Source organism: Ceratina calcarata, unplaced genomic scaffold (assembly GCF_001652005.2).
Source record: "Ceratina calcarata isolate Rehan_Ccalc_2016 unplaced genomic scaffold, ASM165200v1 scaffold397.2, whole genome shotgun sequence".
Lineage (NCBI taxonomy): Eukaryota > Metazoa > Arthropoda > Insecta > Hymenoptera > Apidae > Ceratina > Ceratina calcarata.
In genome coordinates, this window is record NW_017163090.1 from 1,118,026 (window position 1) to 1,135,539 (window position 17,514).

The 17,514-nt window shown below is 40.9% G+C and overlaps 2 protein-coding genes and 1 long non-coding RNA gene across 5 annotated transcripts in view; 1 reads left to right on the forward strand and 2 right to left on the reverse strand.

Moving 5' to 3' along the window:
* Nucleotides 1-2,747: 2,747 nt before the first annotated feature.
* On the reverse strand, nucleotides 2,748-8,098 carry LOC108626373 (zinc finger protein 845). Its single transcript, XM_018027005.2, has 4 exons — nucleotides 7,811-8,098; nucleotides 7,328-7,474; nucleotides 7,159-7,248; nucleotides 2,748-7,090 (listed from the first exon to the last, which is right to left on the reverse strand). The coding sequence occupies exons 1-4, from the start codon at nucleotides 7,994-7,996 to the stop codon at nucleotides 3,650-3,652; spliced, it is 3,864 nt and encodes a 1,287-aa protein (XP_017882494.1). The 5' UTR covers nucleotides 7,997-8,098; the 3' UTR covers nucleotides 2,748-3,649.
* A 192-nt stretch (nucleotides 8,099-8,290) lies between these two features.
* The window catches only part of LOC113464528 (uncharacterized), a 138,453-nt gene continuing 129,229 nt past the window's right edge, over nucleotides 8,291-17,514 (forward strand). The window contains exon 1 of the long non-coding RNA XR_003389379.1: nucleotides 8,291-8,371. This is a non-coding gene — a long non-coding RNA (uncharacterized LOC113464528). The remainder of the gene's footprint in view (nucleotides 8,372-17,514) is intronic.
* The window catches only part of LOC108626351 (ras-related protein Rab-37), a 72,993-nt gene continuing 64,138 nt past the window's right edge, over nucleotides 8,660-17,514 (reverse strand). For 2 of the 3 annotated variants that reach the window (XM_026814741.1, XM_018026969.2), the window contains 4 exons: nucleotides 12,384-12,492; nucleotides 10,890-11,000; nucleotides 10,406-10,547; nucleotides 8,660-10,242 (listed from right to left, as the gene is read on the reverse strand). In XM_026814741.1, the coding sequence (XP_026670542.1) occupies nucleotides 10,125-10,242; nucleotides 10,406-10,547; nucleotides 10,890-11,000; nucleotides 12,384-12,492 (480 nt within the window). In that variant the 3' untranslated portion in view covers nucleotides 8,660-10,124. Of the gene's footprint in view, nucleotides 10,243-10,405; nucleotides 10,548-10,889; nucleotides 11,001-12,383; nucleotides 12,493-12,658; nucleotides 12,770-13,547; nucleotides 13,925-17,514 lie in introns of those variants that run through there. The other variant, XM_018026970.2, reaches the window with a different exon arrangement.

A 17,514-nucleotide genomic window follows, 5' to 3' on the forward strand; every position in this document is an offset into this window, starting at 1 on the left:
TTATAATTTATTAAAATTAATTTTGGACTTTCAAGTTGAGCTTTAAGAATTGAATACAAAATTTACACAAACGATTTCAACCCTTCGAAGCTGAAGTAATCGAAGAAGCTAGAACAATCATAAAATATTTGGTCCTGTCGTTCCTCGTCATTGCAGCGTATGTAACACATGCATTACGCCATCGTGAAAGCTATTAAACGGGCGGCGGTGTATGCTCAAGCTCGGAACATATGCGTGATTATGTTGCAAGACTGAAATGGAGCAGTCCACGTGACCTTCTAGCCCGCTTCGATGTCGCATGTTCCTAGCTAACGACCTAATTTCTCATTCGACAACAATGTAGAGAAATCTCATGACAGAATGCGGTGATGGTAGATTATAAAATCATTAGATTTCGATTTAGTTGAAAGGATTCATTAACGCGGACAAACGTTTGATGCATTTGATAGCCCAGCCCTCTAACACGTGTAGTCGATTTAAAGCAGCGAACATTTGGACCTCCAAAGAATCAATACGGTATCATATGTCACAACGCATTTAATTTAGTGCTTTGTATGCATTAATTCCCCTTCCTGGGGTTTCATATGTCGACGTTAATCAAATTGTACGGCCACTTAGAACATTACATACGAATGTTTAGTAAGTGTAGGAAAGAAGGAGGACGGAGACAACGAGAACACGTATGCATTCTATAAAAATTGAACGAGAAATCAGGAACTATTTGATCCTCGTTCTCAGCAGTTTTATTAGTCCGAGAAAAAGGTTTGAAGAACAGCATGCGTCAATTATACGGATGAGCAAGTTTCAATCAGCGCATCCCGAAACGGGATGTGCAGCAGGTGGTCTGCGCAAAAAGTCTTGGAACGATTGAAAGACGCTAACTGCACGTGTGCACGCAGTGTTCGCACGTGCATAGCTACCTCCGACGTGGATGGTTGCGTTCAAAACCGTGTAAGGAACGGGCTCGTTCCACACGGCGTGTATGTAATTTAACGGCTACTCGCGTGTCCGCGACACCGTAAGTGCCTTCGGAACGCGAAACGCTCGAGCCGAGTCGTGATTCCACTGGTACAATCATTGTCAGCGATTGTCAAAAGCGACGTCATTGTACTGTACGACGTCTTTACACCTGAAGAACTTATCCACGAGGATGAGTCGACAATGATTCGTGTAAGGATGATTTAAAAACAGAAACGTTCTTCCGTTTATGGGAATTCCGTATTCGTACAATTTTTTTATTTAAAATTAAATCCTATGAAAATCATTAAACAGACAATAATTGATCTTGGCAGCTCGTCAGGATCTGAATGTATAATTATAATCTAAAATACGAGGAAGAGAGGTATGTAACAAAGGATTACACAAAATCAAGAGAGGTAACTATTATCGGTATAACGTATACACATAAAGGTTTGTAATATGTATATATTGATAAATATTAACGGGAAATCACATTTATGATCAAGCATTATCTTTCTACATGGCGAATTATAAAAAAAATCATGTTAAAATGTTCCATCCACTCGTCAATGAAAAGAGGAAAAAATAGATTTCGATAAAATACATTCGCAGCATCGAACAGTCTTTCTTCAGGATTCGCGTTAAAAGATTTACTGTACAGAAAAATGTTCCGTTTGTATAGAAATATATAGATTTCTATACCTTCGTTACGAATATATAATTACGTCTGAAAAGTTCGGAACTATCGCAGTTACGTAGAACGATAACTGCGAGAGCGTAATTATCGTTTCGAACATCTGTTGGAAGAAACTTAACGGTAATATAGACGGAATGATATTCGACGTGCGAATTCCAAGGAAACAGCAGTTTAATTCCCTCCCGTTCGTTTCTTTCCACAGTTATAAAATATTCGTTCCTCTTAAAATTCGAAAATAAAAAAATTCAACAACGATCTACGTAGTCATACTGCGTAGAGCAATCCGGGCTTTAAAGGTTTCTCAGGTCAGAAGAGACCTTCTTCCTTGGACTTGTATAATGATCGACACTTATGATCACCGTCCGTTTCTAGCGAAAACAACGAAACTGCTCGAATAACAAGCGCATTTATTTGCTTTCATTAAATTGTAATTGACGACTTGACAATTGGAGAACCAAACGAAAATGATTTATGGCGTACACTTTACAGAAGTTTCACTAGGAAAGCTAGACATCGAGGGAACATTAATGACACCACTGGTTGTAGCTTTAACTACATATAGTCAAAGGGTCGTAGCATGCTAGGGGCTAGGACTTAGAACAAAAGATCAGCCTGGTCTAAAATCAGCCCTAAATTCTAACTCTTCTCTTATCTACGTAAGCAGAAACAGAAAAAAACTCGAATATTTGGATCGAAGTTCTAAATCGGATATCCCTCAATCTCAAGCCAAGTATTCCGACTCTAATCCGCGCTTGGTCTTCGTCCAGATAGGCTGCTTCACTCTAGATCTGAGCAATTGCTGCCCTCTGCAATGTCCAGACACGATAGATTGATGTCAATTGCTTATATACAAGAAACGTACAACCGATTCCATTGGCCACACAAAAAGGTAATAGAAAAGACATCTACTGCAATGCGAAAGGGAAACTATCAGGCGAACCTAATTAGAAAATCAACAATTGCTGTGATGCGTAGTTTTAAAGGTTAGGGTGATTCCCTGATCGTCCCAGAAACTTGTCTAAAAAACTGCTAAAAAAATTGATCCTCCGATTCTTGGAAACAGTTATTGGGCACAGGTGAATCAGCCAACGATCTGGACACCTCTGTTTTTATTATTAATAGTAAACGATATACAAGCAACGAAAATTATTAAAACTTGGAAGAATCATAAAACTCGTGTACACCTGATGACGACGATGTCCCATAAAGGACATTGTCAAGTGATGATTGGAAAATCGATGATCTACAAGTATTGGTTCTTCCTTTATTTGCTCACTAGATGCAAAAAATTCTACATGTACATGTATGCATTATGAAAAAATCTAGCACAGTATACAAACGTCTGGTCAAAGAATGATTAAATATAAAAAAAACCGGATCTCGGTCACCACATTTTCATGATATTCCTTCTTATAGTCTATCACCCCTGTTACAACCGTATTCTTTTCCGATGATCAAGCCATCATTGGATAACAGCAAAATAACAGATGACAGGATATTATCCTCTTTTGCAGTGAACAACAAATCGACATGATACGAATCAATAAACAAAAGTTCAGTTCAACGAAACATCCGACACCCAATAAAATCGATACCACAATCCCCAATAGCATACTAAGTTCAATTAACTGTTCTATGGTTTCACACCTGTTATCTAATTTAATAACTCTCGTCGATCTCCGGACAGCGTCTCATAAGTGTCGTCATTGTATCTAGAATTTGTTCAATGCCCTCCTGGAAGAATAGGTATCCAAATTCGAGGATCTTTCTGAAGAATTATAGTAGTAGCTCTGGTAAGGAACGAAGGAATATATAGATCCTATTCGTTATCGCAATAGTACTACTTGTTTACACTATTCACCCGAAAGTCGATAAAAAATATGTAAGGCAGCGTCCGATCTGCTCGGAGAGTCGCACTGTCTTTTGGACCAACCGTTCATCACACACTAATCTGGTTCATCTTTCAAGTCACTTCGAATATACACCGTTCTATTACTTTTTGTTATCATGGAACTTGAAATAGTGAATTTTCATAGCTTTGTTATTGGGATACTTAATCTTGCATAGTGGACACACAGCGTCCACGGCCCCTTCTACAGTGTACGTAACCAAATTTACTTCTTTGTGGAAGCTTTTGTTGGTGTCGGGGTCGTAAACGGTATTGTGCACCGAGAGCATGTGGTCGGACAAAGCCGATTTGTTGTACACGTGCTTGTTGCACTGCGTACAGTTGTAGATCATGCAGACGTGCGACATTTCGTGGGTCTTCAGGCTCATCGCATTGTCAAATACGGCTTTACACCCGTCTATGTAGCAACGATGTTGTGGAGGTTCCGGGAATTTGTGCTTCTTGGTGAAATGTTGGCGAAGGTTGTAAAGGCCTGGGAATTTTTTGAAGCAAATGTTGCAGGAAACCTTGCCGTTCTTACTTGGTAAGGGAATCAACTGGGTCGTTATGGATTTCACGATATTCTTCACCATGCTCGGCTTGTGCGCCAACTGTTTGTGCTTGTATAGCACGCTCATGTTCGCAAAGAACTTTTTGCAAACGTGGCACATCACTGCCTTTTTACCGGCGTTCATTACATCCATGGCTAATGACGATTTCCCATCTTCCGGTTCCAATTTCATCTTCGTTTCCGATTCTAACTTCATCTTCTTCGTTTCCGATTCTAACTTCATCTTCTTCTTTTCTGGTTCTCCTTCTAACGACGTCTTCGATATGTTATTTTGCACCAATGCTGGCCGCTGTTGTTCATTCAGTACGCCAATGTGACAGCCTAGTTTATGACGCTGCAACGACTGATTGCTATGGAATACTTTCTGACAAAAGTTACAAGTTGGTCGAGGAGACGTAGAGTTCGCAGACATTTGCCATTTCAGTGTGGCTGCTGCGTTCAATTTATGAAGCTTCTTATGTCTCCAGATCGTCTTCTTAGAACTGTAGAATTTCCCACAGATCTCGCATGAATATGGACGTTGCGGAGGTTGACCAAGAATAGGATGAGCCTTATGCCACTGCATATGTCCATTCAGGGTCTCCTTGTCACTGTATACGTTCATGCAAAGCTCGCACTGGAATTCCTCGGTGGTTAAGTTCTTCTCGGGTTTGTTTCGGGCACAATGCACGTCCCACAAATGTTCCCTTAACTCTGTCACGTCGTTAAATTTTTCAGTGCATACTTGACATTGGAAATTGCCGGCAGAGTTTGTAGGTGGTAAATCCAGTGACAATTTCCGAGCTTCCGCCGACCGACTAGTACCCTCGTTCCTCGATTCTACTGGTTTTGACTGCGAATCCTCCGCCTTCACTATGATACTCAATCCCGAATTCGCTCGGCTGTGCCAACTCCTATGTATCTTTAGTGACGAGTCCTTCATAAACTCTTTGCCACAGATATCGCACTTGTGATTACCATTACCATATGATCTTTTAGCATGAATAGTTTGAATATGAATGTCTAGATTCTTGCGGAAAACAAAGGTCTTAGGGCATTGTGAACACCGAAGCATAGGTTTTGGCTTGGCGTGCTCGTTTGACATGTGTTGATCACGGTCCTCCTCGCTCTTGAACATTCGCGGACAATGAGGACATGAAACATGGTACCGACCATTTTCGTGGATGTTCCTTACATGTCTCCTGACGTTCGCTGGGTGCGAAAAGATTTTACCGCACAGTTTGCATGTATTCCTATCTAAGTCAGGATCCGTTTTGAAAGTTACATTTAACGAATCTGAGTCCCGAGAATTATCGTCCGCGCTGCCGTATTCCATGCAAGAGATATTTGAGTTTCTCTCGTTCGCATCCTCTATACCATGGTCCTTCATGTGAATCTCCAGGGCACCCGCACTACTGAACATGCTGCGACATACGACGCACGAGTAGATCTTCACTTTCAAATGGAGATTTCTATGTTCCGCATATTCACTTCTAGTGTTGAACTCTAAATTGCAAAGAGCACAACTATACGGTTTGGTAATCAGCTTTTTCGCATTCACTTCAGCTTCGAACGTGTCCCAGTCCGTGATAGGTTTCTTAACAGTTTCTGCCACGGGCTCCTTTTTCTCATGCAACTCCTTCTTGCGGTTCTTACGGTGTTCCTCGTGGTGATAGAGAAAATCTTTAGGTAAATTGAACTTGCTACCACACTGGGAGCAAGTGAATTCCTTTTTATCATGATCCATCGTGATATGATTGTAGAACTTTTTGAAAATAAGGTACGTCATACCGCAGTGGACACACTTATAAGACGTCCTAACATCGGGCGACAAACTTCGACAGAGTTCTCTGTGTTTAAGCATATTGGGTTTGTATCTGTAAATCATACCGCATAAATCGCACACGTGATTGTGTGCGGGATCGCCGTTCATGTAAGGGCTGGGTATGTTCATCTTCGAAGGAACATTCTCGAACAATTTCCTAGGTTGTAGTTCAGGCGTTGACATAGACGTTGGCAAGGAAGTCATAGCCGTTAACTTAGGAGGAGATCGCGTTGGAGATGTCAGCTCCTCATATTGTTTATCCGAGTGTTTCGATAAATGACTGAGCAATTCCTTCCTATCACGCAACGATCGTAAACACATGCTACATGTGAAGTACTTCTCCTCCCCTTGCTTGGGTACGACCAACGCGATTTTCATCGCGCATTCAAACGACGCTCCGCAGTGTAAGTTGTACATCGATCGATCCGGGAACTCCGTCAAACACGCAATGCACGTATACGGTCGGAGATCCGGCATGTGTTGACGGATATGAGCCAGAGTGGTCCGGCGATCAGGGAACGACTCTTGACAAGAGTAACACGAGTACGTCTTCAGCTGACTGATAATGTTCTGCTGCACTTGCGTTAATGGAGCCTCTTTTTCCATGGTCATCAACTCATCTTCTAAATCCTCAATCAATTCTTCGTCATCTTGTAATTCTGGTTTGTCAGTGACGCCATTCTGCTTCTCGCTATGGAATCTCTGCATATGTTTCATGTAATTGTATTTTGAATGCAAGGTAATCTGACAATGCACACATTTCTGTTTATGAACTTTAATACCCCTGTAGTGCGTGCGACCCCTTCTCTGTTTTTTCTTGCCAATTCGCGCAGATGCTGACTGATGAGACTTCTGTGTAGAATCAGCTTCCATGACTCTACCCTCTTTGGTAGAAAGCGGGTTCAACACGAGTTCACTACCGGTCACAGATTCAATTTCTATCGTGCAGTCTGTATCATAAGCCTCTTGTGGCTCAACTTTTATGCACATGTCCGTATTTTCCTTTGCCGGCAGTGGTTGGTCTTCATACACGGTAATCTCATCATCAGTTGCACATGTCTCTGCACTCTTTGTCGGCAATGACTGATCTTCGCATATGACAATCTCAAGCTCGTCGACTTGCGCATGATTCCTTACGGGATTGTTATCCTCTTCAACAACAATTGTTTCCTATAAAATCAATGAAAAATATTTTAAATACATTTTCCAAACTTTAATTGTGAACATTAGATACTTACTGAATCCGAATGATTAGTAGATTCAGAAAGGACATCAACAACGTCTCCATCAAAGTCTACATCTACAGGTTCATCCTTGATCGTTACAATCTACAACAAATAGCAATTAGGTGATATTTATTATTATTAATATCATACTAAACACAATTAATAAAACATTAATATCTACCATAGGAGGTGGCTTAGAATGCTTTTCCAGCCACTGATTCAGCTTATCTTGTGATCGAAAACAAGCTTCCTTGTAACGGTGCCACTGATCCACTGTTTTAACACAATTAGCACATATCTGTGTTGACAATCTGTCTGTAGTTGATATCTATAATGAACAAGAAATTTGATAAAAATACAAATACGTATTTATAAATTTTAATTAAAACTCAGTTTTATTAAAAATGTAGTAAACAGTAACCGTTGCAAAATCTGAATCTACTTGACGTTCATTCGTGCAAGGATAAACACAACAGACGATGGGATAGCAATATGACGCTCATGGTCATCTTGCTAATTCTACAATATTAGAGACATGGCCTAGAGTTAACCTCAAAGCGCCTAGATCGTGCGAAAAAACAAAGTGCAGGGTCGTCGAGAACACGAGGAGAGAGAATAGGTTCGACGAAATGGAATATTACAAACGGCGATATCGTTCACCTACCTGTATCGACAGACAGTCTTGTATCTTGCTGGCCAAGGAAAGCGGAGACCCCTGTCCTCCGAACACCGATGATTTCGGCTCGTCGGCTGAGAGGCAAAGTCTGCACACATTTTCCATGTTCCGTACCTCCTCCGAGCCGTTCATCGTTGGCGCGGAATAAGGACGTGGTCCTTCCTCCTCGGACATTGCCTACACGTTCCACCTGCCAGCCGAAAAGCGTTTCTTCAGGAAGCAGGTTAGGGACGCAGCGTTTTGTTTGCACGTCGACATTTGAAACTGCGTCCGACATCCGAGCGGTCCATTCCGTCGCGTTCCCGTTGTCTGAGGAACACGGGCCAGGAATTCAGGAATAGGCGCGCGATAGTTACCGCGGTTGGAAGACAACTACGGCTTTTAGTGCAGTTATTTATTTGTTATTTCCTCGCGAGTGACGAATGTATAGATCCCGGTAATAGTTAAATGAAGAAATGGGTGTATAAACGAAGACAGATTAGTTTCACAGTTTATTTCGGATCGGACGGCAATGCTGACTGAAGCCAAGGACAGGATTAGAACCTATTCGTAAGTCAATCATTTACTTCGTTAGATTTTAAAATCGTGCGAATGTTTATCGATTGCTAAATAGTAAGACAATAATTGAACACGCGGCTACTTATTGTATACAAGTTTTGTGTTAAGTTATGCTGACTTAAAAGCTTGTTAGACGAACCTGCGTTTTCAATTGTTTACATGTGTGATTGTAACAATATACAAGTGAGTCTTATCACTCTGTACGTATATTATCTACTAAATAACTGAAATAAAGGAACAAGGACAGTGTTGGTAGACTAAAAGAATGCAATTCTATCATTGCTTGGTCAAGTGATTGTTTATTTTATAATCATATATATATATACTTCTCAATATACATATATTTAACATGTAACCTTGTTGTTTGTACATGTCGATAGAATACATTGTACATATACTGCAGGTAACGTAAATGATTAAATCTCGTTCGATTTGTTTTTGATTGCTCGCAAAGATTTGTAGCCGCAATTCGATCAAATCATATAGCCAACGTTTATTTAATTTCGTAAATATCGGTAGCAAATTATCGTCTTACGGTTATAAAAGTAAATATGGTATACAAAATGTAAATTCGGGATGATCGAGACCATCGTGGACCACTACGTAGAAAATGTTACAGAAACGTGGTCGCTAATGAATCAGACAAGCTACACGTACACACGAGTTTGTCTAATTAGAAATCGAATAGAATTTGGAAATGTGACAATTATATAAAATCCCATAAACAATTTTCTCTAACTAATTCAGATTAAAAGACTTATATATGTAACTCTATGTGCAGTCCTGTCCATAAGACTTGAATATTTAATAGAAGATGTATTATAGATTTAAAACGAAATTTGATATTTTATTCAATGAAAATATTAAATTAGAGGGTTTTCTAAAGAATTCAGAGTTTGCTAAAGCTTAATAGTTTAGTAGGAGATTAAGACTTATGGACGGGAGATCTAAGCTACAGGAAAAAGCAACTAAAAGTTCTTGAGCGTTCTCGTCCAGTGTATCGTATACATGGCAGCTATGGAACATTTTTTGAAAAGCTCTTCTACATGACGATTGCCTCTAAAACCGTCATTCTACTTGGTACAACGACGAGCTTTCGAGCGCGACATTTCATTAAATTTTCGATATTTGAACTCTTTATCGTACTTGAACTTTATTTCAACTTCCATTAACACCGTGACGGTAGTGTGCGAATTAGAACCATCGAGACGTTACCTAAATCTATGTTTATCCCGTGTCGACTATCACATTAATGTACAGTACACGATTTTAACCATCGATAAATAGATTTCTATACACGAATCATCAACAACTGTTGCCTGCTGCTTTAAAAAATATCGATAATCCTCTTCCATTTACATGTGTATCTTTCATTTATATGCTCTCAACATCAACGAGGGTACATACCATTCTGGTGGAACGAACCCGTTTCTGACGTTTGGAAATTTCCCTAAGAATAGATCTAAACAGCCCATTTGACATTCAAATCGAGAACAGTTCAGTCTGAAATTCTAATACTCGAGTTCAAAATGTAAGTTACGCAAATGAAAATTTTATGCGCGATTTGTGATGAATTGTTACTTCGGCGGCCGTTTTTTCTACTGGACTATTCTTGATTACGTGGTCGAGTAGACGGAAGTCTACATCTCTTCTTGGCCGTTGCACAGCCAACAAATTCCGGTTCGTGTTCCACCATTCGCCTAATTTATCGTAAAGAAGTGTGCGCATGTTCTTAACACGCGATTCAAGTCGTCAAGCAATTGGACGTGAAGCAGGAAGTCCGTTGCGATTGCTGACGAACGTAGTCCTGCACGTTGAACTTGGTGTCATCCGGGTTGCTGCTCTTTTTTGCCTTCAGGTCTCTGGAATTGCAGAAAACGATGCTTGATATATGATCGAGTAACGTTCCCTCTACGTAAGCTTCGTCCAAGCTGAGGCTCGTGACCCTTTATCTCATTTCTGCTTTGTCCCCGGATAATGAAATATGCGCGAGTGATAATTCCAGAGAGATTTAGATATAGATACCTAGCGACGGCCAAGAAAGCTAGTTCAACGTTCAGGCCGGTTTTAGCTGAAGTTTCCATAAAGGGGACTTTGTACTCTTGCGCCAATCGTTCACCGTCTTCCCTCTTCACTACTCGTTCCGGTCCACAATCGGACTTGTTACCTAAAAGCAATCATTACGATTGCAATTGCACGAGTAATTTGCGTAATAGTTTCAGATTCTGACGAAGTCGCTCCTCTAATGAGATGCATACAAGTTCAGATCCTCCAGCAATTGACGTCATCTAGCAAATAGTTTTTCGATCAACCAGCCAGTCTTACTAGAACATATTTATCGACTTTCTACGAAAGCAAGAAACTTGTCGAAACCAATCCAAGAACGAGTATATGTATACACTCGATGACTGTGGCAACTTTCTTAGAAATTAGACCGCAAAGAAAGCTTCTCGGAGTATTTCTCGTTCGTTTTCCTTTCTCTGGTTCAACGTAAATAATCGAGACTCACCCAGCAGCATGATCACCACGTCCTCGTTCGCGTGTTCCCGGATTTCGCTCAGCCAGGCTCTGATGTTGTCGTAACTCGTCTTGTTCGTCACGTCGTACAGCAATAAAAGAGCTGAAACCAATAATGATCGTTGTGCAGTCGGTGATTGTAGTAATTGGTAGAGGCGCGGGAACGACAGTTCCTACGTGACGCGTTTGCGTTATCAGACATATGCTTAACTCTGCGTGTATACGCGTACTATGAACATGATTCGTGAGAAAGTGTCCAAGGAAGTAAACTTATAAAATATCTTTCCTGTACGGGCAAATTGAGATATAAGAATAATAAACGCATCCTTTCTCATGTCCTTTTCGAAGTAAAACTCAGTGAATTGCATATTGTACTGGGTCCAGTGAGAGAAATACCAATACCCTTTTACTTCTCTTATTGTGCATGTTCGTCAGATTGTAATGTTTGTCAGGTTGATCTTTTAAAATTATACGATTTATGTTTCTTCGACTTTGAATTTTCGACTATGCGACCGGTGATTTTTTACTTTTCTGTGCGAAAGCTCGTTCCCTCATAAACTCTTCACGGACAGTTAAGGATGATGAGCCGAAAGCATGGTCGCGCAAGCAATATCCGTCAACGAAGGCACAATTGGCGAAACATCTCCGCAGCGTAATTGTTACCAAGCTTTCGGAGCGGCTGGACTATTGTCGCGGCGGCGTCTACTCTTGAAAGAGGGTTCTTTCGCAAACAATGGTCACCCCCTATGGCGTGCGACCGCGTACCTTCCATCTCCGCCCCTTTTACCTCGAATTCGCTACGCAGCTTCCAAAAATTAATGCTCGCCTTGAATCACGACCCGTTGCGACATCGTCGGTAAATGAAAAATAAGGCTATTGTCGGAGAAAAGATCTAATTGAAGTATTTGACGAACTTTTTCAAAATTCTCCAGTGAAATTAAATCCAATCGTAGTAATTTTATGAAGAACTTTTTGTAGATTTCAAAGGTTTGCAAGCAAACGCAGTCTGTTCTTATCCACCGCTTTCAACAATGTTGATCGAAGTAAATGCACTGCAACTACAATAAAGTATTCTACATATATTCAGTGGAAATCAGAGGCGAACTTTCGCTGTCTCTGGCTAAGAAACTGTTTCCACATACTCGGACTGCGAAACGCAACAGCGCACCGTGTAACACAATTTACATAACAGCCTGTTCAAAGTTCTCGACTTTTTGCCCCTCTATTTACCAGTTGCTTGACAAACTTCACAACCATTTCGATTATCTGCCGGTAAGTACTCAGCGTTGTTCTTCGTTGGTTTGCATTACCACAAGCCCATTAATTAACAATTTACTGCGTGAAAATTCTTCTTCAAGAAACAAAACTAACATACACTCAGTGTAAACGTTATAATGAGCAGCAGACAACAAGATAAGCGATTTCTATAGTAGGATTGCATTTAAGTTTTTCTGAAACGATCAAATTAATTGAAACGATTAATTACCATGGGCGTCTCTGTAATAGGCGTGCGTCACGCTCCGAAATCTCTCCTGGCCGGCCGTGTCCCAAATTTGAAGTTTAACAGAAGTGTCATCGACGACGACGACTTTATTCTGTAACAAATAAATTCAGTTATACCTTCAACAAACTAATCTTTTATCTACATGCGGCGGCTTTATAACAGTCACTTGGTTCACGTTGTATCTCAAAAATGTTTGCATTTGAAAATGTAGATGGATTTTTCCTTCGTGTTCCTGAAAGGAATTTTGTGTCTCTCACCCTAAAATCAATGCCGACAGTCGTGATATAGTTGCCGGATAGGAATCTGCCATCTCTGAACCGCGTCAAAAGACAAGTTTTTCCAACGCCACTGTCTCCAAGTAGCATCACCTACGTTGCACGAAAATTCCTTATAAAAACATTGCAGTATTTCAGAATTATTTGTATCGATCCCTCTCAGTGTGTAATCTGTTTCATTCAATTCCTCGACTGAGAGAATGTTTGCTCAATTGCAAGATAAAATAAAGTTGAAGTCACGGATTGATAAGGAAATTTCAATCGTATTTTCTGGCTCGTTTCATGAAAATCAATCGAGATCACGTAACGAGCCCGTTTCCGAACGCATTGCTGTGTTTCTTTTGCTACAGAAAATGAATGAAGGAAGGTATAATTAACGGTTTACTGTGATTGAGTGCCTTTCATCTACTAGCTAATAATTTAAATCGCGTCTAATACAAACCGCCTTTTCCATGATTAACAGCTGCGAGTGATCGTTTCCCATCGACCATGAATCAAACTTAAGAAAGTATTTACACATACATAAACTATTCGCGGTATGTCTTAATCAACGTGCAAATGATAAGCTTTGAACTACGTATCTTGGTCAGTTTGCATGAAATTTATGCATATATTAATACTGGAATTAAGTTCCTTGTCGAGATTCATTATTTTCATTCCAAAAATAATGTGATTCTTCGTAGACTCTGAAAATTGCAATAATGGAAACGATTTCCTCTTTCATTCATTGCCAATGCGTTGGGATACAGAAAAAGATATTAATATCAACCCTGTAGAGAAAACTTTTGTGAAACAGTAGGGATACCGTTTCTCAGCTTGTTCGAGAGTCAGAGACTCGATGAACGTAGAATATCAGGAGAGAGGGCAGGACCTTGAAAAAGAGCTCGCCGTGTTCGGGTGGGGCCTGTTGGCTAGACGCGTCGAAGCTGTCCCGCGAGGACTGCCGCCTGGTCGGGCCCGCTGTCTCCTGGGACCTGTTGAACGCCGTTTGCGAGCTGGTAGGTGTAGCCGGGGCCGGTCCCCGGGCCCCACTAGAGGATCCCGCTTCGCTCGACCAATCGGAGGCAGCTGGCCCGGTTCCTCTTTGTCCTCGTCGACTGGCGCGCTTCGTGGCGCCACGCAGTTTCTCCTCCATGGTGCTCATGGGGCCCTGCTACCCGGAGCACCAATTTGCTCTTCTTCTTCTCGGCCACTCCTCGTCGCGCTCGTCGTCCCCGTCGTCGTCGGCTCCGTTTCCTCCGTTCGCTTCGCAGCGGATCGCTACTCCCGTCTTTCGCTTTCGAGGTCAGTCACCTCGTCGCGGAGAGACCAGAGAGAGGGACAGGACAGCGGCGTTTCACTTTGCGCCTCTTCGGCCTTCCGCTTCGCCCGCTCGTTCGCCTCGATCGACGAACGCCGAGTGAAAGTCCGCGAGAAACGCGAGACCGATTGGATCGACGTTCTCAGCCGCTCGGCGTAGCTCTCGCTCGAAACGGATGAACAGAGGGCAAGGTTCTTATGATTAGGGAATACCTGAATTGCAAGAACTAAATAAGTATGCTAGTTCTTCGTTAACGCAGATTTGAGGGTAGATCGACGGGCTTCTTCTAAAACAGCCTAATGAGAAATACTTGAAAGAATAGAATGAGAGTTCGTTGAAATATCTATAACGCATCACATTTATTATACAGATCTAATATCTGCGTTCAGTTCAGCTATTTTTGCACACGCAATCAGAAGCGTTTGAGTTTCGAGTATGAAAACAACATTATCAAATAGCAATATTTATTGAGTTATATTGCGAACAGCTATTTCCAATGGCTGGCCCGATCAATAGTCCATTGCAATTCTTCAATCGAACAAGTGTTTCTACCGTTGCACACAGATTAAACCTTGTAATTCGACCAGGAACAAACACATCGCACACTAAATACACGCTAAATATAAACGCCTGTTTAAATACACGTCGAATCATTGTTATAGATGTAATTCAATATTAGTTCAGTGTTGGTAATATCCTGCTAATGACCATGAAATTGGGATAATCATAATACCTAATTGAAATTGAAGGTTTTCTCGTAAAAGCAGATGATATCAAATTATCTTCTCCACATTATTTTTTTAGAAGTCGAAATACTCTAGGAATGCAGAAACTCTAGATTACTGGAGGCACACTACGGCTTTCAATTCTCGTACGCAAATGGCTAACGTAGAAGCCAGAAATCGCGCGTCGAGGGTTCGTTATTTTTCGTTTGAAGCCGAGCGATCGATAAGTCCGGGAAAAACAAGCCGGTTTTGTCGGCGACGTGTAACCGGAACGATGGACGGGCATTATTCGCAGCGACTTGAAAGCTTCGTAATTGCTATATAGGTTTGTTACGGTGGGGGATTGTATCACTGGTCGACAGTCGACACCTATGCATGTCGAAACAACGTAGCATGCGTACGGCTTACATAAACGGCGAAGCGGAGTTTTAATTAATCCACGGAAATGCGCGCAGGCTCGTATTCTCATCGTGATATAACGTATAACTCGAGTTTAACGAGATCCGACTAGTTTGGTATCCTAAATTCATTTGTTTGCGATGGCGGCTTTTCGACATTTTCATGTTCTGCCGGTGGCTAATTATTCCACGGCTAGTTGTACGAATAATGAAAGCAAATACGGAAAAAGGGGGAAAACTATTCGTGAATTGAATTTGATTTCCGGAAATTTAATACGTGTACAGGCTACACAATTTATCGACCTACACTTCGTCGACCTGAAATTCTGGCGTTTATAGAAATATTGCGATTATTTATAAAAAAATATTCAATCTTCTCTATAAAATCGTCAAATAAATGGAATGACTGTTGTTTAATTTGACTGCTTGTATCGATCGTGTCACGCGCGTGTTCGTTAGCCGATCACAAAAATCAACGATTTCATCCTGAACGGCGGCCGAATTAAATTCCGGGGGCAATTACTAACTTGTCATAGCGCAACTGCCGTGTCAAGGTTGCCGGCACGCGCTAGACGAGATGTCTTGCGCAGCGTTCGAAAATAAACGGTTCACCGGTGCTATGTTTCAAACATTTTGCTGCCTTCACCCAAGTCGCGAATTAGAATCGCCGCGAAACATGTTATTCTCGTTGATGAACATAATTTATGCATTAAATCCGTATCAAACCAACCAACGTTCAGTATAATTTGATACAATTTTAAGTTTGATCAAATAAGATTGTATTTTGTTTTATGTACGCTTTACCTTGGTGAATGTTTGAACTGGATTAAAATACGGACACGTACCTATGTCGTTAACGAATAAGACTCGTAGCACGAAGTTTAATTAAAAAAAATGGGAGAGAAGGGGATGCTGGGACGATTGTTCGAAACTAAGTTGAAAGGAATCGGATTAACGAGTTAGAACTGGAGTCCCGCTGGTATTCCCGGAGCGATTTCGTTACAAAAACCGAATCGTGATGCAGATACGAGGTTGGTCGGTCCAGCCTACCGGTTTGGGCCCACCCACACCGTACCTGGTATAAAAAAAGAGCCCTCAGGGTTCCAGACAAGGACAGGCCCTGCTACCAGCGGACTCTACCCGACTGGTGGCGCCCTTCACAATTGCTTTACGCAGGTAGACCTCGCGGAACTCTTCAATCTACTACTGGTCTCAGTCTCACTACGTGTAATTATGTATTTCGAACTGCGAACTGTGGTTTTTCTTTGTATTTTACGAGCAATTTTTTTTATTACATGTTTCTTGTTTTTTGGTAACTCTATGGGATAATCAGTACTGTTAAGTAGTTACATTAAAATTCTTGATTAGTTTAATCTAGACTGCTCGTATTTGTCCTGCAATTTTCATAATCTACCAAGAAATCTCTATTATTTAATTGGTGGAACTCTATTCTACTATACGTGTAATTACGTATTTAAAAGTACTGGTTGTAGTTTCAGTCTGTCTTGTACGAGCAACTTTCTGATTACATGTTTCCTATTTTTGACAACTAATTTCCTTATGGAATAGTCCGTGTTCTTAGATAGTTGCAATGAGATATTTTATTAGTTTTAATCTACTCTCGGCTCTTATTTATCCTGCAATTTAATTTACCAAGAACTCTGTTATTCAACTGGCTATCTTAATTCTAAGATTAAGGTACACGATACTCAATTGCATCGTATCACGCGCAATCGTAATCTCTTTAATGGAAACGTGCCTCGGGCAGCTAATATTGATCATTAACACCTGGTCTTCCGTCAATGTGCGAAACACCTTCCCCAATTAACTCTTTAGTATTAGCAATCAATTAACCACTTTCCATTACTCTGTTTATCAGTTAACCCTGATCTTCGAACGTTAAATATCCACTGTATTCCAAAATTGATCTTTAGTAAATTCTTCCATTTTTTAAATTCAATTAGGAAAAATTAAATGTAATTTCTACATGTTTTATTGTAAAATGCTAACACGTAATACTCCGTACAGCCTCTTATGAAATTTGTAGCTTCTTTTTTTATATGATTTATTCTCTGTTTAATTAAATCTGTAAGAATATTTATTGCCTTTCCACTGCAATTGGTCCTTTCGAAAGACTCACCGATTCTCGACGATTGACAATATTCGATTGTCGCGGTCTACTCGTCAACAGCCGAGTTCCCATCAGGAACGCGACAATTGATTAATCAGGAGTTAGGATTCGTCACGATTCGTTTTCGTCGAAAACGTTGTCGACGCCGGATGCAGTCGACGCGACGCATTAATTAATTACGCGCCTCCCCGAATTAGCGATCAATGATTAATCACGAGTGTGCAGGTAGGCATGCTGGCATTCAACGTTCCCATGTACACAGACAATAATGTAAAATCGAGACC